Here is a 27,500-nt window from a genome sequence, read left to right as displayed (position 1 = left end):
TATTTATAAATGCTCTTTTTAAATAGAAGTAACATAAAAAACTTAAAAAGTACTTCCTAATTTTCTTGCGACACGGGACATGTCGTTTGATTTTAGTCCATTTATTACGTTTATAACTAAACTATATGATATTGTACAATACTAGATTATATTATTCTATGCTATGTTATACTACAGTAAAGTTATTGATAAATGACTGTAAATAACTTTAAAGTAAACTTAACCATAACTTTAAAATGAATCCCAGGTTGGTAGTCTTCATCGTTCATATGACTAGTTATATTTTACGTGGAAAAATATATTTGAGACTCTTAGTTATCTCTCTGTTATCACAGGAATGCTACCAATCACGGGATGTGAAATTGCTTTCTGGACAAACTATTTTGGAGTTTATTCTTAAGAACAACATACCACTACTACATTAACTACTGTACCATACAATAATATACTACATGGTTCTGCTTTGCGACAATGAACATTGTTAAAAGCGCTATACAAATAAATTGAATTGAAATTGAATTGAATTATAGTATACTCAGCTTTACAATAGTGTGCTACACTGCACCATACTATACTACACTGTACTATACCATACAACACTACACTATACTGCATTGTACTATACTATATTATACTATACTGTACTATACGTTACTGTAATACTGTATTGTACTATACAATGTATTATACTATATTATAGTGTACTGTACTATACAACACTAATATATACTTTTTGTACTATACTATACTTTTGTATTATACTACAGTATACAGCACTATACCCCAGTGTACTATACCATACTTGACTATGGTCTACTGTACTATATAACACTGCTCTATACAACATTGTACTTTAATATAATATAGTATACTACACTATACTACACTATACCACACTGTACTATACTACACTACACCACACTATACTATACAACAGTATACTACACTACACCACACTATACTATACAACAGTATAACACAGTGGTGTATAGTACAGTGTGGTATAGTGTAAGTATACTGTTGTATAGTACAGTGTGGTATAGTGTAGTATAGTATAACACAGTGGTGTATAGTATAGTACAGTGTGGTATAGTGTAGAATACTGTTGTATAGTACAGTGTGGTATAGTGTAGTATACTGTTGTATAGTACAGTGTGGTATAGTGTAGTATACTGTTGTATAGTACAGTGTGGTATAGTGTAGTATAGTATAACACAGTGGTGTACAGTACAGTCTGTTATAGTGTAGTATAGTAAAACACAGTGGTGTATAGTATAGTACAGTGTGGTATAGTGTAGTATACTGTTGTATAGTACAGTGTGGTATAGTGTAGTATAGTATAACACAGTGGTGTATAGTATAGTACAGTGTGGTATAGTGTAGAATACTGTTGTATAGTACAGTGTGGTATAGTGTAGTATACTGTTGTATAGTACAGTGTGGTATAGTGTAGTATACTGTTGTATAGTACAGTGTGGTATAGTGTAGTATAGTATAACACAGTGGTGTATAGTACAGTGTGGTATAGTGTAGAATACTGATGTATAGTACAGTGTGGTATAGTGTAGTATACTGTTGTATAGTACAGTGTGGTATAGTGTAGTATACTGTTGTATAGTACAGTGTGGTATAGTGTAGTATAGTATAACACAGTGGTGTATAGTACAGTGTGGTATAGTGTAGTATAGTAAAACACAGTGGTGTATAGTATAGTACAGTGTGGTATAGTGTAGTATACTGTTGTATAGTACAGTGTGGTATAGTGTAGTACAGTATAACACAGTGGTGTATAGTACAGTGTGGTATAGTGTAGTATACTGTTGTATAGTACAGTGTGGTATAGTGTAGTATAGTATAACACAGTGGTGTATAGTATAGTACAGTGTGGTATAGTGTAGTATACTACACTACACCACACTGTACTATACAACAGTATACTACACTATACCACACTGTACTATACTATACACCACTGTGTTATACTATACTACACTATACCACACTGTACTATACTATACACCACTGTGTTATACTATACTACACTATACCACACTGTACTATACAACAGTATACTACACTATACCACACTGTACTATACACCACTGTGTTATACTGTACTACACTATACCACACTGTACTATACAACAGTATACTACACTATACCACACTGTACTATACTATACACCACTGTGTTTTACTATACTACACTATACCACACTGTACTATACACCACTGTGTTATACTATACTACACTATACCACACTGTACTATACAACAGTATACTACACTATACCACACTGTACTATACAACAGTATACTACACTATACCACACTGTACTATACATCAGTATTCTACACTATACCACACTGTACTATACACCACTGTGTTATACTATACTACACTATACCACACTGTACTATACAACAGTATACTACACTATACCACACTGTACTATACAACAGTATACTACACTATACCACACTGTACTATACAACAGTATTCTACACTATACCACACTGTACTATACTATACACCACTGTGTTATACTATACTACACTATACCACACTGTACTATACAACAGTATACTACACTATACCACACTGTACTATACACCACTGTGTTATACTGTACTACACTATACCACACTGTACTATACAACAGTATACTACACTATACCACACTGTACTATACTATACACCACTGTGTTTTACTATACTACACTATACCACACTGTACTATACACCACTGTGTTATACTATACTACACTATACCACACTGTACTATACAACAGTATACTACACTATACCACACTGTACTATACAACAGTATACTACACTATACCACACTGTACTATACATCAGTATTCTACACTATACCACACTGTACTATACACCACTGTGTTATACTATACTACACTATACCACACTGTACTATACAACAGTATACTACACTATACCACACTGTACTATACAACAGTATACTACACTATACCACACTGTACTATACAACAGTATTCTACACTATACCACACTGTACTATACTATACACCACTGTGTTATACTATACTACACTATACCACACTGTACTATACAACAGTATACTACACTATACCACACTGTACTATACTATACACCACTGTGTTTTACTATACTACACTATAACAGACTGTACTGTACACCACTGTGTTATACTATACTACACTATACCACACTGTACTATACAACAGTATACTACACTATACCACACTGTACTATACAACAGTATACTACACTATACCACACTGTACTATACAACAGTATTCTACACTATACCACACTGTACTATACTATACACCACTGTGTTATACTATACTACACTATACCACACTGTACTATACAACAGTATACTTACACTATACCACACTGTACTATACACCACTGTATTATACTATACTACATTATACCACACTTTACTATACAACAGTATACTACACTATACCACACTGTATTATACACCACTGTGTTATACTATACTACACTATACCACACTGTACTATACACCACTGTATTATACTATACTACACTATACCACACTGTACTATACAACAGTATTCTACACTATACCACACTGTACTATACTATACACCACTGTGTTATACTATACTACACTATACCACACTGTACTATACAACAGTATACTTACACTATACCACACTGTACTATACACCACTGTGTTATACTATACTACACTATACCACACTTTACTATACAACAGTATACTACACTATACCACACTGTACTATACTATACACCACTGTATTATACTATACTACACTATACCACACTTTACTATACAACAGTATACTACACTATACCACACTGTATTATACACCACTGTGTTATACTATACTACACTATACCACACTGTACTATGCACCACTGTATTATACTATACTACACTATACCACACTGTACTATACAACAGTATTCTACACTATACCACACTGTACTATACTATACACCACTGTATTATACTATACTACACTATACCACACTTTACTATACAACAGTATACTACACTATACCACACTGTACTATACACCACTGTATTATACTATACTACACTATACCACACTGTACTATACACCACTGTATTATACTATACCACACTTTACTATACAACAGTATACTACACTATACCACACTGTACTATACACCACTGTGTTATACTATACTACACTATAACACACTGTACTATACACCACTGTATTATACTATACTACACTATAACACACTGTACTATACACCACTGTATTAAACTATACTACACTATAACACACTGTACTATACACCACTGTATTATACTATACTACACTATAACAGACTGTACTGTACACCACTGTGTTATACTATACTACACTATAACACACTGTACTATACACCACTGTATTAAACTATACTACACTATAACACACTGTACTATACACCACTGTATTATACTATACTACACTATAACAGACTGTACTGTACACCACTGTGTTATACTATACTACACTATAACACACTGTACTATACAACAGTATACTACACTATAACACACTGTACTATACACCACTGTATTATACTATACTACACTATAACAGACTGTACTGTACACCACTGTGTTATACTATACTACACTATAACACACTGTACTATACTTAACACTTAACATGTGTACTATGTGATGTGAAAAAGTCAAACAAGTACACTTAACTTAGAGATGAATAGTAAATTAAGAGTACTCCTAGGTTGGTAATTGCTTTAGAGTAAGTAGCTTTTAGCATTCTAGTATAGAAGTATAGTATAGTAGATAGTATAGTGTAGTAAAACATTAAGAAAAAAGTTTTATTTTTATCCAATTTCAGTTCAACAGCAATAATAAACTCACACACATTTATTCTGAATAATATGTTGATATAAGATACTGTTACTACACTACTACAATAACGTACCATGTAAACTAGAGCCTTAAAATGACTCCTACACAACCAAAATCTACCTCTAAAAATCCACATCTCACGAACGCCACCCTTCTGCAAGAACCCAAAGATGAAGCTCAACTTTTCTATCTCCAGGATTCTAGCACATGATCTCCTGACCACAGAGGTCCTGAATGCTTTATTATTTGTCATTAAAAACAATAATAATGATTTTGTTTGCTGATGAGCTGTATGAGTCAACACTTGTCCATAGCGCAGTGTATTTCTTACCATGTATATATAAAATGTAAATATATAATGTAAACTTGTAGTACAGTTTAAGATCAGATGATGTGATACGTCAAAACAAAAATCAGAAACATTACATTATCGTCTGTTTAAGAGTACAGTCTACCTTTGTGTTTACAAGACAATTGACTAAACCCAATATGTATATGTATACATGTGTGTGTGTGGATGAGTTCTTCCTCACCATTCGTCCAGCCTCGTTGTTCTGCAGGTTCATCAGTGTGCGTGCGTGATCTATGGAGCCCTTGGCATAGTTCTTCTCACGCTCTCGTGCGTCCACAAACTCCCGAGCGAAGCGGTATCCGTAGTTGACGTTGTCCCCACAGCCGCCCCACAGCCAGTCTCTCGGCAGCTCTTTGGGTCGAGAGGCTCGGCTGCATCCGCACGTCGAGAGCTCGCCTTCCCTGCATGCTCGACTCACAGCGTTTACCACACCGGCAGCGCTGATAGAATATGTGAACGCTGCTTCCCTGCTGCCTGAAGAAAACACAGGCACATACAAGAGTCAGGGGAATTACAAAAATGTCAAATATCACTTCTGTGTGGAAATTAAAATACTTCTACAGTATTTTTGATGCAACGCAACCCCATTAAAGCTGCACTTCATTTTCATATTGTTTGGCTTCTAAACTTGTTCCTCTGTCAAGGAAGATCACAAAAGGAAGTGTTAATCTATACTAATTAATGCTATACTATACTATAGTATACTATACTGTATTTTACTAAACTTTGCTACTGTGTACTATACTATACTACACACACTGTATCATACTGTACTTCACTACCGTGTACTGTACCATATTGTATCATACTGTACTTCACTACAGTGCACTATACTATACCACATTATACTGTACTTCACTACATTGTACTATACTATACTGTATTATACTGTACTTCACTACAGTGCACTATACTATACTGTATTATACTGTACTTCACTACAGTGCACTATACTATACCGCATTATACTGTACTTCACTACAGTGCACTATACTATACTGTATTATACTGTACTTCACTACATTGTACTATACTATACCGCATTATACTGTACTTCACTACAGTGCACTATACTATACTGTATTATACTGTACTTCACTACATTGTACTATACTATACTGTATTATACTGTACTTCACTACAGTGCACTATACTATACTGTATTATACTGTACTTCACTACAGTGCACTATACTATATTGTATTATACTGTACTTCACTACAGTGCACTATACTATACTGTATTATACTGTACTTCACTACAGTGCACTATACTATATTGTATTATACTGTACTTCACTACAGTGCACTATACTATACTGTATTATACTGTACTTCACTACATTGTACTATACTATACTGTATTATACTGTACTTCACTACAGTGCACTATACTATACTGTATTATACTGTACTTCACTACAGTGCACTATACTATATTGTATTATACTGTACTTCACTACAGTGCACTATACTATACTGTATTATACTGTACTTCACTACAGTGCACTATACTATATTGTATTATACTGTACTTCACTACAGTGCACTATACTATATTGTATTATACTGTACTTCACTACAGTGCACTATAAAACTGTATTATACTGTACTTCACTACAGTGCACTATACTATACTGTATTATACTGTACTTCACTACAGTGCACTATACTATACATCACTACCCTATACTGCTTTGTACTATACTATACTACTCTGTAGTATATAAAACTGTACTATACTATACTACATTGTACTGTATAATACTAATATTACACAATGCACTATACTACACTACAGTGTTGTATGCTACACTTTACTACACAATAGTATACTATACTTCACCACATTATAATGTACTGTACTACAGTATACTTGCCTTACACTTAACGTGCATTTTGTGTAATATATGATGTGAAAGAGTGAACCACACTTTATTTTTTATTGTTTGGCTTCTAAACCTGTTCCTTTGCCAAAGAAGAGCACAAAAAATGAGTGTTAATCCACACAAAATCACATGAATTGTAGAAACTCAAAACTTTTTTCGGCCTGACTTCAAAAAACGGCGGAAAAAATCTCTTATTTTATAAATTAACAAACCAAGAAGACAACATGAGGCAGGAAGAAATTTCATTTTAGCCTATTTTAGCTTACACTGAAAAGTGCACTATACTATACCGAATGAGAATGAGGTTAGGCAGCATTAAAGTTTTTGTTAAAAAAAACCAAAACAAAAAAAACTCTTTTGTAATGATTCATTCATTCATGAGCCTCTTAAGAAAAGCTTTCTTAAGAAAATTGACCCTATAACCTGTTAACACTTAAGATTTAACTGTTGTTTCTTTTTCTTTCAACATTAATTTATCCCTGGAAAATTAACGGAAACTTCAATTAAACGGTCTGAACCTTAGTTTATTTGAACGAATGAATGGTTTTGACCTTATTAATAAACGACACTCGCATTTACAGCCGTGGAACGAATTTCTCACACAATGTTCTTCACGGATTTTATTGACACAGTCTGTTTCACAACAAGGTCTACTTCCAATTTACAACAATGCCTGAATGTGCGGCGAGACACCGTTCTTTAGGACTGAACAGAAAGCAGAGCCCATCGTGTAATTACGCTTCTACAGTACATGTGTATTGCGAGCGAGATATCGCCTGCACTAATTAAGCCTTGAAGTGAATTGATTCTTGATGTGTGTTAAAAACCGAATGCTGTGGTTCATCAAAGCACCCACAATCAGGAACATGGGAGATTGCTCGTCAGGCTGCTTACGGCACACAATAAAACGTTTAGTGGTGTGTTATAGGCATCGTTTTTTATATTAGAGCTTCTGCGATATCGGCTAATATCAAAGAAAATGATTAACACACAGTAAAGGCGCATTCTGCGACTCTGCTTCATAACAGGCACGACATCCAGCCGTATGGGTTTCCCTTCTACAAAGCTTCACATAAACCCCGATCTGGAATAATGTCACATCTGCTATGCATGTGTTACCTGACATTTGTTCCTTTGTATCAGGCATCTGGGATGCAGATTTCAAATAACTTAATAACACATGCCAGAGTGTACTGTGCTTTTTAAGAGCTAACAGGAATCGAGTTCTCAGTCTCTCAGTCTAATAGTTCAGTCTGTGTATGAGGCTATGACTGAACAGCATTTGTAAAGCACATTAAATAAGGATTTACATCCTTGCTGAACGATCCAGACATCCAGCGGCAGGAGAAAATGTCCTGACAGGACATGAAAAAAAAATCTAGTCTTAATTCTTATTTATTTTTCATTTACTTATTTATATACACGGTCTAAAAAGGAGTAGGCTGGGTTTTCATTTCCCTGCAGGTTGTATACTGTATATAACTGTGAATGTGATATAAAATCTTCAAATCTTAATGCTGAAAAGAGAACCTGCTGTTTTCCTTTTAATCATCACAGTGTACAGGTGTAGAAGAGTAAAGACAAACAGCACTAAGTGTGTTGAAGTGATGTTAATTAATGTGGATACTGATATGAATACAGGAAGCACTTTATGATGACAGCAGGCATCCAGGTAACACTTGGATATAAATGAATTTTGGACTTGTAAACTCCTTAGTGTATCCACGCGAGCGCATTTTATAAATGTAATATAATATAATATAATATATTAAGCATATAACCCACATCCCGAGGTGGAAAGTTTTAACATTTATGTGGATTTATTACGGTTATTATATTCCCATGAAAAAAAAAATTCAGACAGAAACCTTTTATAAAGCAACAAGTCACTTTTTGCATTTTTTTTAATTTATTAAATCTATTTAATTTTGATGGCATATTAAATTCAGCAAATTGGCTATTTTGGGTTTTGTTTAATATTTAAGTGTGTACGATTTTATTATTATTATTATTTTTTGCTTTATTTCTTTTTTTAATGTTGGTTTAAACTATTTTTTTTAAACCATCATATCATATCATTTGAACGTATTAATAGTTACTTTGTTTTACCAATGAGACACAAATAAAACTTGCAAAATTTAGTAACCTTATATATTGAAAAGCATAATTATATATATAGTGATATATAGATATATATATATAAATATAAATTTGGTTCATTTATGAAAACCCTTTTTTTCAGAGCTTGTGTCCAGTTTTTCAGAAAACCCACAATAAATAATAACTGAAGAAATAGTTCAGTCTGTTTGATTTTCATTATTATGTCATGCCACTTTAATGAATTATTTTTTGAGGCAATTTCCACTTATTGCGTAAAGTTTAGTGTCATGTCTCTACACTACTTCCATTCCGTCTTAGATCTTAAAGTCAGGTGAGGAAAGCTTCCCAACTCAGGCTTTCCTAATGCGTGTCTAAAACCAAAAAAAAAAAACTCCATACCCAAATCAACTAATCCCGACTGCAGGAAAAAACGGGTGTGCGCCCTGCATTCCTTGGATGCGCCTCCACGACGCAGAGAGACGTTTTATTAGCCTTTGGTGCAAGACTTCAAATAGAGTCCCGGATCTGCCGACCCCGTGTCATCGCGTAATTGCATTTCAAAAGCGGCGCTGCACAATGGCGCGACTGGCACCTCCATATAAACCTGGCGAGCGCCTGCAAATAACCCCTCGGAAAAAGGGGGGAGGGGGAAGAGGAAAAAGGAGGGAGTGGATGGGGTTGGTGGTGGTGTGTGTGTGTGTGTGTGTGGGGGGGGGGGGGGTTCTGAAGTTCTCAGAGAGTGGGTTTCTTACACCTCGTTTCATTGCTGAGCGGAACTAACACTCGATTGTTGCTGGAAGGGAAGTCGACTCTTTCCCTTTGTATGCATGCGCGCGTGCACTGCATGTGTATATTGGTGCAAACAGATATTAATATGCATCTTTGAACGAATACGTGTCTCAGAAACACGCAACACTACTTTAATCAATACATAAAAACACATAGATAGATAGATAGATAGATAGATAGATAGATAGATAGATAGATAGATAGATAGATAGATAGATAGACGCTTACCTATGTGCATGACGCGGCCGAATACAGACGTGTTGTCCACCGTGCTGCAGTTCCACCTCCTCTGTCTGAACTGATATTGGCACTCCTTGATGCCCGTCATTGCGCCTTCGCCGATGTACACCATATGGTCCTGGTAGAGCTGGCACAGCTTCCTCTGGCCCTGAGACAGACCTGTAAGCTGGCTGCAAAGAGGCTGTGCGCCTATGATGTACATTTCTGGTCTCTGGATAGGGTTCATGGCCAAAGACCTGCGCAAATAAAAAAAAAAAGGTCAGTCTGAGACTTCAGGTCACGTATAGGCTGTCATAACTCTCACTTAGAAATGAAGGAACCAAGCTGTGCTTTTCATTATCAGTTAGTGGTATTAGCAAGGTTACATGGTTTACCTGGAAAGGTGGGTTTCGTGTGTACATCTGGCTTAAAAGTCCAAATAAAAAAGTACCCATGGTGTTACCTCTGTACACTACACAGACTGTATCAATTCACTTTTCATGTCTCGACATGAGGCTTTTTATCTGATCAAAGGGATCAGAGGTATTAATTTGTACTCTGAAGCGCACACGTCTCCTAATTCCCCTTCACACCAGGTCACGCCATGCTGCTCCCCTTATTTACAAACAGGCGACCATTTGGAGCTGAAGGTAAATATTGTTGTAAAGCCTCCACATTTGTTCTCAGTTCGCAGCAGGCTGCTTGATTCATTCCCATCTCAAACATGTCACCCAGTATCTATATCCTCACGTCAAGCCTCACAGAGCATTAACCTCTAATCTGTCTGCGTTATTAAGTCGACATGAACGTGTACTCACCACCACGAGTTGGCCTGCACCAGAAGGTGAGAGTTACAGGCGATCATTGTGAGTGCCAGCAGTAGGTGGACTCCTGCCGAGGCGCTGTGCGTCTGCCTCATTCCGACATCCATCTCTCCTCTGTGCGCTCTGCGGCCCAAAAAACACGGAGTCTCCTCTGGGGGGAAAGACACAGGAAACGGTAATAAAGATCCACTTCAGCCCGAGATTTATAGTGAGCGCAAAGCGCGCAGGTCGCAAGAGAACATCATCATCCGTGTGCGCGTCAGATCACTGGAACTCCACTGGAAGTAAGCTAGAAGTCAGCTGGAAGATCATGCTGCATTGTATATTTTATGTGCAGGAAAAAAAAAAAATCCAACTATTTGCAAGTTGAATTAAGTGCAAAACGGTGGTGGTTTAAATGCAGTGGCGCATGTTGTGTAAGTCCAGCTTGTGTCTCTAGCTCTCACTCCCGACACACTTACACTAAACACTTCTCTGATCCCACAACAACTCTCTCTCTCTCTCTCTCTCTCTCTCTCTCTCTCACACACACACACACACACACACACACACACACACACACACACACACACACACACACGCCACCTCTCTGTTTCTCCCTCCCTCCTGCCCTCTCCATCCTCTCTTCGGGGCGACAGTAGGCAGGGGAGGGGCTGACAAAGACACGGAGACACCACGAGAGGGCAGCAGAATAAACAGATTGAGACTCAGCGTCTGGCATGTTGCCAGATCCATTGTAAACTGGAATTTCACCGACAGCTCCTATCTATATCTATCTATCTATCTATCTATCTATCTATCTATCTATCTATCTATCTATCTATCTATCTATCTATCTGTTATTTTTACATAACTATATATAATATTATATATAATATTATACTATCATGCTTGCCGTTGTTGTGTCCTCAATTATATGCTTTGAATATGAATCTTTTACCTGAATACATAAATATGACGTGCCTTAAAAATGATCATTTTTTAGACAATACAAAGCTTTTGTTTTTATAGTAAAATATACATACAAAACATGTATGCAGGATACAGGATACAACTTTGCAGGATATCATCTATTTTTGAAATATCCGTGTAGGATGTATGGTGTATTTTTAAATCCTGTTAGTGCGGATCTGGCAACCCTGGATTAGAAATTGGTGGGATTTTTTTTTTGAACGAGAAAAAAAGTAATAATAAAAAAAGAGTTCATGGTGTTAATACTGATACATTTGTGTTAGTCGCCACATTGGAATGCTAATTTCTCATTTTTTCTTGGATTCTCTCAAAACAAAAAAGTCACAAGGCCTTGACCGAATGAGGGAGTGTGTGTGTGTGTGTGTGTGTGTGTGTGTGTGTGTGTGTGTGTCTGTGTATAAAGGAGTTAACGGCTTGGAAAAAAGTAATTTCCATCCAAGTTCACATGCGTAAAATCCCCCTTTCAGCCTTCTCTACTTTATCGCAATAAAGCCTTACAAGAGAGGGGGAAATCCAAGAATCCCAGTTTAAATAAAGGCATAAAGGCGTGCATACATTTCATCTTTGTCAGTTTCACCCCTGCTGCCTTTATAAATCTCTCAGTACAAAAGAGACACAATCACGCCTCATGAGACTTTATTGAAAAAACCGCTGGGTGAAAATGGGCACCTTTACGCACAACACGCACAGGCCTTTAATTCAAAACCCACGCCACAAAATCATGCGCAGAGATAAAGAACAAACGCGGATGAAAGTTTACGCACTGATCACGTGACTTGTTATTGAAGTTCAGCTGGAACATCAGCGCGCCGCACCGTATCGCGAGAGGTGTGATGAATACGACTCCAGTACGGTTTTATAGCGTCAATCAGCGCCAGCATGAACAGGGGTTTATCTCAGGCGACTCTCCCCCTCCTCCAGAAACAAACTCATTTAAGTGCACTACTATAGGCTCGGTAGGAATTGGTGTGTGTGTGAGAGAGACGCCACCCGATTTCCGAGCGGTCTGTGCATGATAAAGCGGCCTCTCTGAAGCCTTTCATCATCTTACACACACACACACACACACACACACACACACACACACACACACACACACACACACACACACACACACACACACACACATCAATACACACACATCAACACATACACACACATCAATACACACACACAACCTAGAGATCACCTTCACACCCCCACGCTCAATTCCTCGCGCCTCCTGTTTTACCAGCCATACCGTAATTGGCATTTGACTCATTTTACAGATTCGGTTCTTTCGAATCTTTTAATTCAAAACTTACAGCATATGCTGTATACGCATTCTGTCTATACTCTACTTTGTAAAGACATGTCGACATTTTCAAATTGGATAGTTGTGTTAAAAATGTGACAGAGTAAACAAAATAATCCTTATGAATCAGTGAGTCGATTAACTACCTAGTTCACATGTCCACAGCAGAGAGGTCAGTAAGTTTCAGATACGGATTCAATCATTTTTAGTAAGCATTCTATCCTGGTGAGATAATGGAGGATAATCTGGAGACAGGGAGGATTCTGGGAACACTGGGAACAAGATGGGAATACCATCACAGGAGACTGATGTACACACACATTCACATACTCATTCTCAAGCTATGAGCAATTTGTTCAATTTACTATAACTTTTTAGACAGTGGAAGGAAACCTGAGGACATGCTCGTGATACATTCTTAGCAGGAACACACACACACACACACACACACACACACACACACACACACACACACACACAGGTGATCCTGAGCGTGTACAGTAGGTTGAATTTGCACTTAGGATGCCCTCTTGTGGCCGTAAGCATTTTTATCGGTCTATTATGTAACAGTCTAACTTTCTGACGACACATTCAACCTAACTTCACGTCGGTGTTTCTTTAGATGACCACAAGGGGGCTGACTTTAGCCAAAAATGCAAAGTCCATCCAACAAGCTCTCTTGGGGTTTATGCAATAGCAACGCAACCAGAGGCAATATCTCAGGAACATAAGAGGGAACACAATGTTTAAGGATATTCGAGGTGAAAATTAAACAAGCTTTAACAGGCATAGCTAAAAAAGCTGGACCAAACACAGACAAACAGATTTATAGATCAGTGTTTGCTACGTGAACTTCATCGACCCGAGTGATGTAAGAGCCGGCACCTGATTTCAGATTTGATGCCAAAATGCAGAGCTTGCACAACTCTGGCCTGGTCCTCTGAGCTTTCCTGTTTCAAGCAAGCAGCACCATGTGACATAGTGACCTGGCAAATTCTCTTGAGTGGCAGAGCGCCAAAATGTATGCACAGCCAATAAAACACGCTCACAAGTCACATTTTCCAGTCACCAACTTCATCTGAAAAGTAGTTGGGTTTCTGTCTGTGTATTTGAGTTCATTTCCCAATATGCTGAATTACAACATTCGTAAGATTTCTCGGTATTGCAGAAGTGTTTACTTTTTTACTCGAGTATTCAGTTTGTGCAGATATTATGTATCCTTATCCTTATGTATAAACCTACAGTGTTTGACGTCTTGTATTATTGGCTCCTGTTTAAAGTCACACTTTGTATTACATACTTTCTAGACCACTACACAATTTTCTACAAACCGTAGAATCACTGGTTCGCCTCACACCTCCAGGGTTGGGGGTTCGATTCCCGCCTCCACCTTGTGTGTGTGGAGTTTGCATGTTCTCCCCGTGCCTCGCGGGTTTCCTCCGGGTATTCTGGTTTCCTCCCCCGGTCCAAAGACATGCATGGTAGGTTGATTGGCATCTCTGGAAAAATTGTCCGTAGTGTGTGATTGCATGAGTGAATGAGAGTGTGTGTGTGCGCCCTGTGATGGGTTGGCACTCCATCCAGGGTGTATCCTGCCTTGATGCCCGATGACGCCTGAGATAGGCACAGGCTCCCCGTGACCCGAGGTAGTTCGGATAAGCGGTAGAAGATGAGTGAGTGAGTGAGTGAGTGCTCCAGAATTTATTTCCGCCCTCCAAGCTGAACCAGAATGAACCTTGTCCCTGTTTGTTTCTTTTAAAAGTTAAAGCTGTGATGCATACTTAGTTGTAACACAGGAAGCGTTTGGGTTCAGAGGAAGAGGAAAGGCTGGTGGTGGGTTTTTGCAGTTCCATTTCACCTCATGGCCACCACTCTAAAGAAAAATGGATTGAGTACGAGCAGATACGCTGGACTCCAAAAGCTTCTATTCACTGAGCTGCCTTTTAATCGCTGTTCCAGAACCTTCTGAGGAACTGTCTTGAAGCTCACTTTTCAAAACGGTTCTTCGAGCATTCTTTAAGGGTCTATCGGATATCTGAGGATTAAGAAAACACTCTGTTGTAATGCTTTGCAGAACCTTTAAGGAATCAAGCAACGAATACTCAAGAGTCTAGTTTTTTTTAGCGAGTGCTCTGGGTACTAACATGTCACTCGATGCATGAAAATTCACTCCTACAACGTTTCTGACTCACCAGTTGTGCAGAAAACGTAATTGATATGCAAATGTTCCACTTTACCAATCAGCCCAAGACATAAAGCAAGCCTGAGTCATCGCTCGAATGTAGAGGAAGAAGCTCGGACACCCTGTGAAGGTTATATCGATATATTTCCCTTCATGGGATTTAACCTCCAACACTGTAGCACATACTGATCTGCAGAAAGTACATACACTGATTTAGCTGTAGAAAAAAATCTCTTGCGCTTCTTCCAAGCCTGAAGTTCTTGAGTTCCTGAAACAAGTCTTGTGGTGGAACCGTGTCTAATGGCACTCCTGAACTTTCGCTATTCCATAAGATGATCCACAGGTTCCTAATACTCTAACCCTGGAGAACCTGATGTCTTGGATTGTGTAAAACAAAGGGTTCCAGGAGCAAGAATGAGAATCTGTGGGATAAATGATTGTATATATTTGTTAGATTGGAGTGGAGAGTAATCCTGAGGCTGGTTATGTGTGAGACTCTGCTTCACCGTGTGTGTGTCTGTGTGTGTGTGACTGGAGGATCTCACACACACACACACACACAGTTGAAGGAGAGTTTGTGAGAGACTCTGTGGGAGTGAGCTCAAAGCAGTGCTCAAAGCAAAAAAGTCCTTCCCTGAAGCAGAAGTCTCAATGTGCATCAAACAGTTGCTTGACTGATTTAATGAAGACAATCTGCCTCACAGACTCTCTCATACACAGCGGCGGATAAAAATGCAAAACGCCGCTCTGATAACTGGCAAATATGTAGAGCGCATTTCAGAGCACAGTGTTTGTGAGTCATGAAAGTCGTCCCTGTCCCCGTCCCTGTCCCTGGGTGCACCACAGAGACCAGAAAGCGAGCGGAGGTTGCGGAGGTGGATCCAGGGTGGTAACCTATCCAGCTGTGTGTCCCAGCATGCTTTGCGGCGGGTGCTGGGAGATCAGTGGCGAGGCAGCTCTGACAGATCCGTGTGCTGAGGTGTCAGAGCAAGCAGCCTGCTGTATATCATTACCACAGTGTCTCGGCTGCCTGCTGCCTGCTGCCTGTGACTAAACCAGATAGAAGGCAGCCTGGTAAATCAAAGACATGTGGGCTACACACACACACACACACACACACACACACACATGCCTTTCTGTCGTTTTTTTCTCTTCGTCATCATGCCCCGAACTTGCTTCCCAGTGTTGTTTTCTTCCACTGACACATCCATCCTTCTCAAAATGCCATCATTCACTCCATCTATCCTGTGACCTCTTTACATCCTGTTTCACTTCCTCTGTTGCCTTTTACCTTTCTCTCTTTCTCTCTCTCTCTCTCTCTCTCTCTCTCTCTCTCTCTCTCTATCTCTCTCTCTCAAACTGGCAGCGGATGACTCATTTGAGCGAAGCATTGAGCTAGTGCCGTCTCTTTCTCTCTTTTTTTCTCTCTCTCTCTATCTTTTCCTTTCTTTCCTGCCCTCCCAGCCCATATGGCTTTCAGCACCGACTACTCAGGAAACCAGACGTAGGCCAAACTGGCCGCACATCACTCACTCTCTCCATTTGCCGACGCACCCAGGACGCTCTCTCTTCCTCCCTCTCTCTCCCCCGCCCTCCTTTCTTCCCCCACTCTCTCAATTTGTTCTCAGTAAGACGTCTGATAGGGCACATTGTAGTGCAGAGAAGCAGCGGGGGAGGCCACTGTAAAAGTGTTGCGGCTGCTTAGAGCTACTTTATTCTCTAATAAATACATCCATCGTCATTGGTGTGGAGGGAAGCAGAGCGAGAGAGAGAGAGAGAGAGAGAGAGAGAGAGAGAGAGAGAAAGAGAGAGACTGTGTAGAGCTTTCCACTGGGCTGAGATGTTGAGCTCACTCGATCTGTCACACAGCGTGATGGTATTGGGTTGCCTGAGTAGTAGGCGCATGTTAGTGATTTGTAAGCCCCTCTGAACGACAGCAGTGAGTGGAGATGCGCTGTCGGAGTCGCTGTTCTAATCCCCGACGTGGCCGTACATACAACATACAATCCAACCATTAACCTTCTCCTTATCTGAATATATTACAAGTGAAACCCTCAAGGCTGTAAAAGAGTGGGCGAACACAATATTATTACACAATATTCACACCAGAGCGTAGCTGTATTCATGATTCAGAACGTTGATTTCTTTTACACTCTCATGGTAGAAGCTCCACATAACAGCCGTAATAATCAGTCGTAAATCACCTTATTTAACAACGCTGCCTCGTTGACATGGTGACCTTTTTTGTTGAAAACGTTTCTTAAAAATTTACAGGACTCTGACAGGACTTTTATTTTCATCACAGGAAACTCTTCAGAACAAAGGAGTTGGGTTTTTTTTCCCTTTACGACATACTGCTTTTTTTTTTATTTATAAACCTTATAAGAAATAAGAGCCTGTTGTTTGTAGCTGGGGGGGGGCATGGTGGCTTAGTGGTTAGCACGGTGGCTTAGTGGTTAGCACGTTCGCCTCACACCTCCAGGGTTGGGGGTTCGATTCCCGCCTCCACCTTGTGTGTGTAGAGTTTGCATGTTCTCCCCGTGCCTCGGGGGTTTCCTCCGGGTACTCCGGTTTCCTCCCCCGGTCCAAAGACATGCATGGTAGGTTGATTGGCATCTCTGGAAAATTGTCCCTAGTGTGTGAGTGTGTGAGTGAATGAGAGTGTGTGTGTGTGTGTGTGTGTGCCCTGTGATGGGTTGGCACTCCGTCCAGGGTGTATCCTGCCTTGATGCCCAATGGCGCCTGAGATAGGCACAGGTAGTTCGGATAAGCGGTAGAAGATGAATGAATGAATGTTTGTAGCTGCAGTAAATGAAGTGATAACACGAGTTGATCCTGTTTTGTTCGACGAACCGTTCGTTAAAAACTTTGTGTTGTTATTTTTCTCCTTTTTTAATAGTATCAAAAAAGTTTACGATTTTTTAAAATGTATAAAAATTCTGAATTTTTGAAGCACAACTAAAATCTCTTTGCAGAAGTCTAAAGCTAACGTTAGTCTTTATAGAAACTCCGTCACACGCGGTCACATGACTTCATCTTCGACGTCACATTCGCTGAGTTTCAACTCTTTTAGTCTTTATTTAAAAACATCCCTGATAAGGAGGCACTGTGTTCTTTATGTAGCTGAAACTTACTGAAGAAAAAGTTTTAACAGTGTTGTACATCATAGACATGATAGATACTGCAACACTGTAAAATTCTCAGGAAGCTCTCAAACGTGAATATGACAACCAACTGTTGTCTACGAATCAAAAGAAATGGCAATCAACAATCAAAGATAAATCAACTGCATACAGTGCGCACGCAAGTTGGGATGTGAGCAAACAGCAAGGGGAATGTATGCTGAAAATAAGTGGGATGTGAGCGGGATGTGAGAAGAGAGAGAGAAGGATGTGAGAAAAGAAAGAGTGGGATGTGAAAGGAGAGAGAGGGATGTGAGAGGAGAGAGAGTAAGATGTGAGAGGAGCGAGAGTAAGATGTGAGTGGAGAGAGAGAAGGATGTGAGAGGATAAAAAGTGGGATGTGAGTGGAGAGAGAGAAATGTGAGAGGAGAGAGAGTGGGATGTGTGAGGAGAGAGGGATGTGAGAGGAGCGAGAGTAAGATGTGAGTGGAGAGAGAGAAGGATGTGAGAGGAGAGAGAGAAGGATGTGAGAGGAGAAAAAGTGGGATGTAAGAGGAGAGAGAGTGGTATGTGAGGAGAGAGTGGGATGTAAAAGGAGAGAGAGTGAGATGTAAGAGGTTAGAGAGTGAGATGTAAGAAGAGAGAGAGTGAGAGGAGAGAGAATGGGATGTGAGTGTTGAGAGAGAGAGAAGGATGTGAGAATAGAAAGAGTGGGATGCAAGAGATGAGAGAGTGGGATATGAAAAGAGAGAGAGACGTGAGAGGAGGGAGATTGGGATGTGAGAGGAATGCGAGAGAGACGTGAGAGCTGAGTATGTGAGGAGGGACGTGAGAGCTAAGAGAGTGGGATGTGAGAGCTAAGAGATTGGTATGTGAGAGCTAAGAGATTGGTATGTGAGAGGGATGTGAGAGCTAAGAGAGTGGGATGTGAGAGCTAAGAGATTGGGATGTGAGAGCTAAGAGATTGGGATGTGAGAGGGATGTGAGAGCTAAGAGATTGGTATGTGAGAGGGATGTGAGAGCTAAGAGAGTGGGATGTGAGAGCTAAGAGATTGGTATGTGAGAGGGATGTGAGAGCTAAGAGAGTGGGATGTGAGAGCTAAGAGATTGGGATGTGAGAGCTAAGAGATTGGGATGTGAGAGGGATGTGAAAGGGATGTGAGAGCTAAGAGATTGGGATGTGAGAGGGATGTGAAAGGGATGTGAGAGCTAAGAGATTGGGATGTGAGAGCTAAGAGATTGGGATGTGAGAGGGATGTGAGAGAGATGTGAGAGCTAAGAGAGAGGGATGTGAGAGAGATGTGAGAGCTAAGAGAGTGGCATGTGAGAGGGATGTGAGAGCTAAGAGAGAGGGATGTGAGAGGGATGTGAAAGGGATGTGAGAGTTAAGAGAGAGGTATGCGAGAGGGATGTGAAAGGGATGTGAGAGCTAAGAGATTGGGATGTGAGAGCTAAGAGAGTGGGATGTGAGAGGGATGTGAGAGAGATGTGAGAGCTAAGAGAGTGGGATGTGAGAGGGATGTGAGAGAGATGTGAGAGCTAAGAGAGTGGGATGTGAGAGGGATGTGAGAGAGATGTGAGAGCTATGAGAGTGGGATGTTATTTCCTTAGTGATTTCTTAAAATACTTTATCTAATATTAATCTTGAATTTTGTATTTTATTAATCTTTATGTTCTGTAAAACTGCCTTGAGACAAAGTCCACTGTAAAAAGTGCTATAGAAATATATTTGAATTGAACTGAATTTATAAATGAACTATATGAGACATCTGGTTTAAAAGCATGATGTTCTGCCGGCTCGTGTCCATGTTCTATGAAAGTCTCACAGCTGGAGTAACTGGATTCCTGAAGCTCTGCTAAATACAGTTTGACACAAATCCCTAGCATTAGCGGCTAAGGTATGCCAGTTATGTCCTGGATTTTGAGTGTGAAACGTTATTAGCGCTCTCTAATCCCTGAACTTTCCCGCTGGCGCACTAACAGCGTGTTCCGGCCCGATGCGGTGAGAAACAAAAACATCAGCCTGTGGTGAATTCTCTACTTATTTAACAATTTTACAATTTGAGTTAGACGACACAGACGTGCACACGCTGATGACTTCAACAAATCAAGCATCATGTGTAGCTAATGTGATGATCTGAGCATGTGTGTCTCAGCTGGAGATATAGGTCAACATCATAGTGAGGCTGTTTCCTCTATCACTCTCTCTCTCTCTCTCTCTCTCTTGCCTTTTCTCTCTCAGCTCACAGCAAAAAGCAGGAGGAGGGGCATGTTCTCTCTCTCTCTCTCTCTCTCGCTCTCGCTCTCTCACTCTCGTTCTATCTTTCGCTCTTTTTCTCTTTCTTGCTTGCTCTCTCACTCACTATCACTGTTTCTCTTTCTCTACAAATCTCCATATTCTCTCTCGCTCACCCTCACTGTCTCTCTTGCTCGATATCTCTCTTCTCACTATCTCTCTCGCTCACCCTCTCTTTTTTTTGCTTGCTCTCTCACTCACTTCCTGTTGCTCTCTCTCGTTTTCTTGTTTGCTCTCTCCCTCAGTCTCACTTTCTCTCTTCCACTATCTCTCTTTTGCTCTATCTCTCTCTTCTCTCTCTCTCTCTCATTCTTGCTTTCTCTCTCGCTCTCTCTCACCCCATCTCTTTCTTGCTCTCTCTCTCTCTCTCTCTCTCTCTCTCTCTCCATCAGACTTGGCTCGATGCCCGGTCCTGTCCTGGCAACGCCACCAGGCCGCTGGACGCCCATCAGTCTTACTGCACAGCCCTGGAGCCATCATGCAGCTTCTCTCGATTCATCTCATCTCCCTTGCCCTCTATTCTCATCCAGCCCTCGGTTCTGTCCGGCATCGACAAAAATAAAGACGAGCAGAATGTTAAAAGCCTTTTTTTTTTCCTTTTTTTTTTTTTTTTTTACACCACACAGTATAATCCTTTCTAATAGAACATTTCCCTCATCTCTATCGTCTCTTCAGTCTCTAAACGAAATTAGTTGATTAAATAAAAAAAAAAAGAAAACATTTCCGCTTGGGTCACATCAGTGGATTAAAAAAAAGATTAAGGTGAATTCCTGGAGCAAGGATCAGATAGACGAGCGACAACGAGTCGGATCAACTGCCTGGAATGTGTCACATGAGTCTGAGAAGGATGGGACACTGAAATAACTGATATTTCACAGAACTCGGTCATTTCCTTGTATCAGCATTATTTTTTCGCAGTGACAGCGAACATACTTTGATTAAATGGAGCTAAAATAAATAAGAGATTTGTTTCCAAACCGTTCAGCTGTTATGAAGAATTCAGGGAATTACTGTGTCTATAGTAGCAGCTCATTCACACACACTTGTATAAGATTAGAATGAACATTGTGGAAGGAGTCTCCGGTGTCAGGACACACAAGTTTTATAACATCAGGATGTCTTCAGCACAGAGGAGTTTAGTCTTGATGCTTTTTAGTAACCTGACAAGCTGTGATGAGGAGAAACAAACAGAGAGACGTGTGAGGGAAAGATGGCTAGCTTTCTAGCTAATAGAACAGAAGCGATAACAGGAACTAGCTTGGCAGCATTTAACAAAACTTTTAATGAAGAAGAAGGAGAGTAATAGAAGAAGAAGGGTAAGAAGAAGGTTCTAAATCTTCATTCAGCTGATTAAAACATGATTCTTATGTCAAGAGAAATCCAAAAATTAAATCAGCTTTGCAATGCACACTGCTCTCTCTCTCTCTCTCTCTCTCTCTCTCTCTCTCTTTCTCTCTCTATCCAGAGACCGCAGACTGAATGTCACCCTCAGAAACAATGCAGAACCACGACAGCGGGGAGCTTTAACACACATCAAAGCCTAGAGAGCCACAACAGAAAAGCACACAGGGGGACGAGGCACAGGACCACAACCAGATCAGATACACAAATACAAACATCCACACACACACACACACACACACGGAGAGAGAAAGATGCAGAAGGATTGTCAGAGAGCCTGGAAAAAAGAGAGAGAGAGAGAGAGAGAGAGAGAGAGAGAGAGTGAGTGAGAGTGAGAGAGAGAGAGAGAGAGAGAGAGAGAGTGAGTGAGAGAGAGAGTGAGTGAGAGTGAGAGAGAGAGAGAGAGAGAGAGAGAGAGAGAGAGAGAGAGAGAGGACAAGTACTGAGACGTGACTGTACATACAAACTTACAGAAGAAGAGGAAGGGAGAGAGAGAGAGATAGAGAGAGAGAGATGATGAAAGGTCAGCTTGGGAGACTGATTAAAACCCGCTGCATTGCCTCACTGTCCCTCTGGATTGATTATTCTGGATCCTGGATCCTAACACATTGGCTTCTTAAGCCTCTCACACACACACACACACACACACACACACACACACACACACACACACACACACAAGGTGGCCAAAGGGAGTTATAGAAAATAAAAATAAAAAATTATTAAATATTAAAATAAATAAAAAAAATAAAAAATAAAAAAACAAAGAAATTAAAAAATAAATGATTAATATTTTAAATGAACAATATTTAGCCTGTTTATCAGTCATGAAGCGTTTTATTTCTTTTTTATTTTTATAACAACAACAAGCATTCAAGCTGATTATTTATTTATTTAATTATTTGTATTTTATTTTTGTTTTATTTCATTTTATTTTATTTATTAAGGTTTGCATTCTCTTAAGTGAATTTTCCAATTCGATTGAGTTTTATTTGATTATTAATGTATAAATTCAGGATATTTATCCCAATATGCCCGAGGCGACTATGGTGTAAATGAGAGGATTTGAGGAAGAAACCTTGAGAGACTCCAAAGGGAACGTCTGTGACAACATCATGACATCACACACATGACATCATTACATATGTCTTTACTGCGAGAAGTAAAGTGATTTGCCAAATTTAAGCTGTTTTCAGCAAAAAAGAAAAAAGTACAGAAGACTTTTGGCTGAAACAATCGAACAAAACACCCTCAGTGAAATCCTGGAGAGACTGAATACAACGTGTCAGCTGGCAGTGAAAGTCATCAAAATACAGTTGATCTGATATTGTTATATGTTATATATATCTGATATATGATCTGATATTGTTAATGATCTCATGTTGTAGCTGGTGGAAATGTGTTCAGGCAGACAGACAGATATACAGACAGACAAATATACAGACAGACAGATGAACAGACAGATGTACAGACAGACAGATGTACAGACAGACACAGACACACAGACAGATGTATAGACAGACACAGACAGACAGATGTACAGACAGACAGATGTACAGACAGACACAGACAGACAGATGTACAGACAGACAGATGTACAGACAGACACAGACAGACAGATGTACAGACAGACAGATGTACAGACAGACACAGACACACAGACAGATGTACAGACAGACAGATGTACAGACAGACACAGACAGACAGATGTACAGACAGACAGATGTACAGACAGACACAGACAGACAGATGTACAGACAGACAGATGTACAGACAGACACAGACACACAGACAGATGTACAGACAGACACAGACTGACAGATGTACAGACAGACTGATGTACAGACAGACACAGACACACAGACAGATGTACAGACAGACAGATGTACAGACAGACAGATGTACAGACAGGCACAGACACACAGACAGATGTACAGACAGACACTGACAAACAGATGTACAGACAGACAGATGTACAGACAGACACAGACACACAGACAGATGTACAGACAGACACAGACAGACAGATGTACACACAGACAGATGTACAGACAGACACAGACAGACAGATGTACAGACAGACAGATGTACAGACAGACACAGACACACAGACAGATGTACAGACAGACACAGACAGACAGATGTACAGACAGACAGATGTACAGACAGACACAGACACACAGACAGATGTACAGACAGACACAGACAGACAGATGTACAGACAGACAGATGTACAGACAGACACAGACAGACAGATGTACAGACAGACACAGACACACAGACAGATGTACAGACAGACAGATGTACAGACAGACAGATGTACAGACAGGCACAGACACACAGACAGATGTACAGACAGACACTGACAAACAGATGTACAGACAGACAGATGTACAGACAGACACAGACACACAGACAGATGTACAGACAGACAGATGTACAGACAGACAGATGTACAGACAGGCACAGACACACAGACAGATGTACAGACAGACACTGACAAACAGATGTACAGACAGACAGATGTACAGACAGACACAGACACACAGACAGATGTACAGACAGACAGATGTACAGACAGACAGATGTACAGACAGGCACAGACACAGACAGATGTACAGACAGACACTGACAAACAGATGTACAGACAGACAGATGTACAGACAGACAGATGTACAGACAGACACACAGACAGATGTACAGACAGACAGATGTACAGACACACAGACAGATGTACAGACAGACAGATGTACACACAGACAGATGTACAGACAGACACAGACACACAGACAGATGTACAGACAGACACAGACAGATGTACAGACAGACACAGACAGACAGATGTACACACAGACAGATGTACAGACAGACACAGACAGATGTACAGACAGACAGGAGAAGATGGGATGAAAAAGAAAAAGAGGGAGAGAGAAACATTGAGGGACAGAGACAAGATGATGGGTTACATACAATACAACACCCCCCCCCTCTCTACACACACACACACTCAATCTCACACACACACAGACACACACACACAAAATCACTCTCTTTCTCACACACATTCTCTCTCTCTCTCTCTCTCTCTCTCTCTCTCTCAGTTCAGTTTAACTCAGTACTGCTTTATTGGCATAAATATAAAATCACACTGTTGCCAAAGTAAAGTTATATAAAGTTATAAAGTTATCTAATAATATACATACTGTAACATTACAAACATACTGAACAACAACTACAGGGGAGAAAAGAGCAAAACAAACAGGGGAAAAATGTCCATACATACAGGGAAGTGTACAGTGTAAGTGTACAGTGTAAATGTACAGTGTAAGTGTACAGTGTAAGTGTACAGTGTAAGTGTACAGTGTAAATGTACAGTGTAAGTGTACAGTGTAAGTGTACAGTGTAAATGTACAGTGTAAGTGTACAGTGTAAGTGTACAGTGTAAATGTACAGTGTAAGTGTACAGTGTAAGTGTACAGTGTAAATGTACAGTGTAAGTGTACAGTGTAAGGGTACAGTGTAAGTGTACAGTGTAAATGTACAGTGTAAGTGTACAGTGTAAATGTACAGTGTAAGTGTACAGTGTAAATGTACAGTGTAAGTGTACAGTGTAAGTGTACAGTGTAAATGTACAGTGTAAGTGTACAGTGTAAGGGTACAGTGTAAGTGTACAGTGTAAGTGTACAGTGTAAATGTACAGTGTAAGTGTACAGTGTAAGTGTACAGTGTAAATGTACAGTGTAAGTGTACAGTGTAAGTGTACAGTGTAAATGTACAGTGTAAGTGTACAGTGTAAGTGTACAGTGTAAATGTACAGTGTAAGTGTACAGTGTAAGGGTACAGTGTAAGTGTACAGTGTAAATGTACAGTGTAAGTGTACAGTGTAAATGTACAGTGTAAGTGTACAGTGTAAATGTACAGTGTAAGTGTACAGTGTAAGTGTACAGTGTAAATGTACAGTGTAAGTGTACAGTGTAAGTGTACAGTGTAAATGTACAGTGTAAGTGTACAGTGTAAGGGTACAGTGTAAGTGTACAGTGTAAATGTACAGTGTAAGTGTACAGTGTAAATGTACAGTGTAAGTGTACAGTGTAAGGGTACAGTGTAAGTGTACAGTGTAAATGTACAGTGTAAGTGTACAGTGTAAGGGTACAGTGTAAGTGTACAGTGTAAATGTACAGTGTAAGTGTACAGTGTAAATGTACAGTGTAAGTGTACAGTGTAAATGTACAGTGTAAGTGTACAGTGTAAGTGTACAGTGTAAATGTACAGTGTAAGTGTACAGTGTAAGTGTACAGTGTAAATGTACAGTGTAAGTGTACAGTGTAAGTGTACAGTGTAAATGTACAGTGTAAGTGTACAGTGTAAGGGTACAGTGTAAGTGTACAGTGTAAGTGTACAGTGTAAATGTACAGTGTAAGTGTACAGTGTAAGTGTACAGTGTAAATGTACAGTGTAAGTGTACAGTGTAAGTGTACAGTGTAAATGTACAGTGTAAGTGTACAGTGTAAGTGTACAGTGTAAATGTACAGTGTAAGTGTACAGTGTAAGGGTACAGTGTAAGTGTACAGTGTAAGTGTACAGTGTAAATGTACAGTGTAAGTGTACAGTGTAAGTGTACAGTGTAAGGGTACAGTGTAAGTGTACAGTGTAAGTGTACAGTGTAAGTGTACAGGTTGTGTTCTGTATGGTTTATGTTCACAGGTACATGTGTGTGTGTGTGTGTGTGTGTGTGTGTGTGTGTGTGTGTGTGTGTGTGTGTGTGTGTGTGTGTTCAAGATGTGTGCAGGACACTGGGTCTCTCGCTGGTCTCTCTCTCTGTCTGACACACACACATTCTCTCTCTCTCTCTCTCTCTCTCTCTCTCTGACACACACATTCTCTCTCTCTCTCTCTCTCTCTCTCTCAGACACACACTCTCTCTCTCTCTCTCTCTCTCTCTCTCTATCAGACACACACACCCTCTCTCTCTCTCTCTCTCTCTCTCTCTCTCTCTCTCTCTCTCTCTCTATCAGACACACACATTCTCTCTCTCTCTCTCAGACACACACACACCCTCTCTCTCACTCTCTCTCTCTCTCAGACACACACACACCCTCTCTCTCTCACTCTCTCTCTCTCTCAGACACACACACACCCTCTCTCTCACTCTCTCTCACT

At 39.9% G+C, this 27,500-nt stretch overlaps 1 protein-coding gene across 3 annotated transcripts in view; it reads right to left on the bottom strand.

The window, feature by feature from the left end:
* wnt5b (wingless-type MMTV integration site family, member 5b) overlaps positions 1-27,500 on the bottom strand; it is a 125,759-nt gene that overhangs the window by 10,963 nt on the left and 87,296 nt on the right. For all 3 annotated transcript variants that reach the window (XM_060889526.1, XM_060889527.1, XM_060889528.1), the window contains exons 3-5: positions 11,068-11,224; positions 10,259-10,506; positions 5,435-5,727 (exon numbers count right to left, since the gene is read on the bottom strand). In XM_060889526.1, coding sequence (XP_060745509.1) covers positions 5,435-5,727; positions 10,259-10,506; positions 11,068-11,180 — 654 coding nt within the window. In that variant the 5' untranslated portion in view covers positions 11,181-11,224. The remainder of the gene's footprint in view (positions 1-5,434; positions 5,728-10,258; positions 10,507-11,067; positions 11,225-27,500) is intronic.

Source organism: Tachysurus vachellii, chromosome 16, assembly GCF_030014155.1.
Source record: "Tachysurus vachellii isolate PV-2020 chromosome 16, HZAU_Pvac_v1, whole genome shotgun sequence".
Taxonomy (NCBI): Eukaryota; Metazoa; Chordata; class Actinopteri; order Siluriformes; family Bagridae; genus Tachysurus; species Tachysurus vachellii.
The sequence above is the reverse complement of the archived record's forward strand: the minus strand, read 5'-3'. Positions and strand labels throughout refer to the sequence as shown.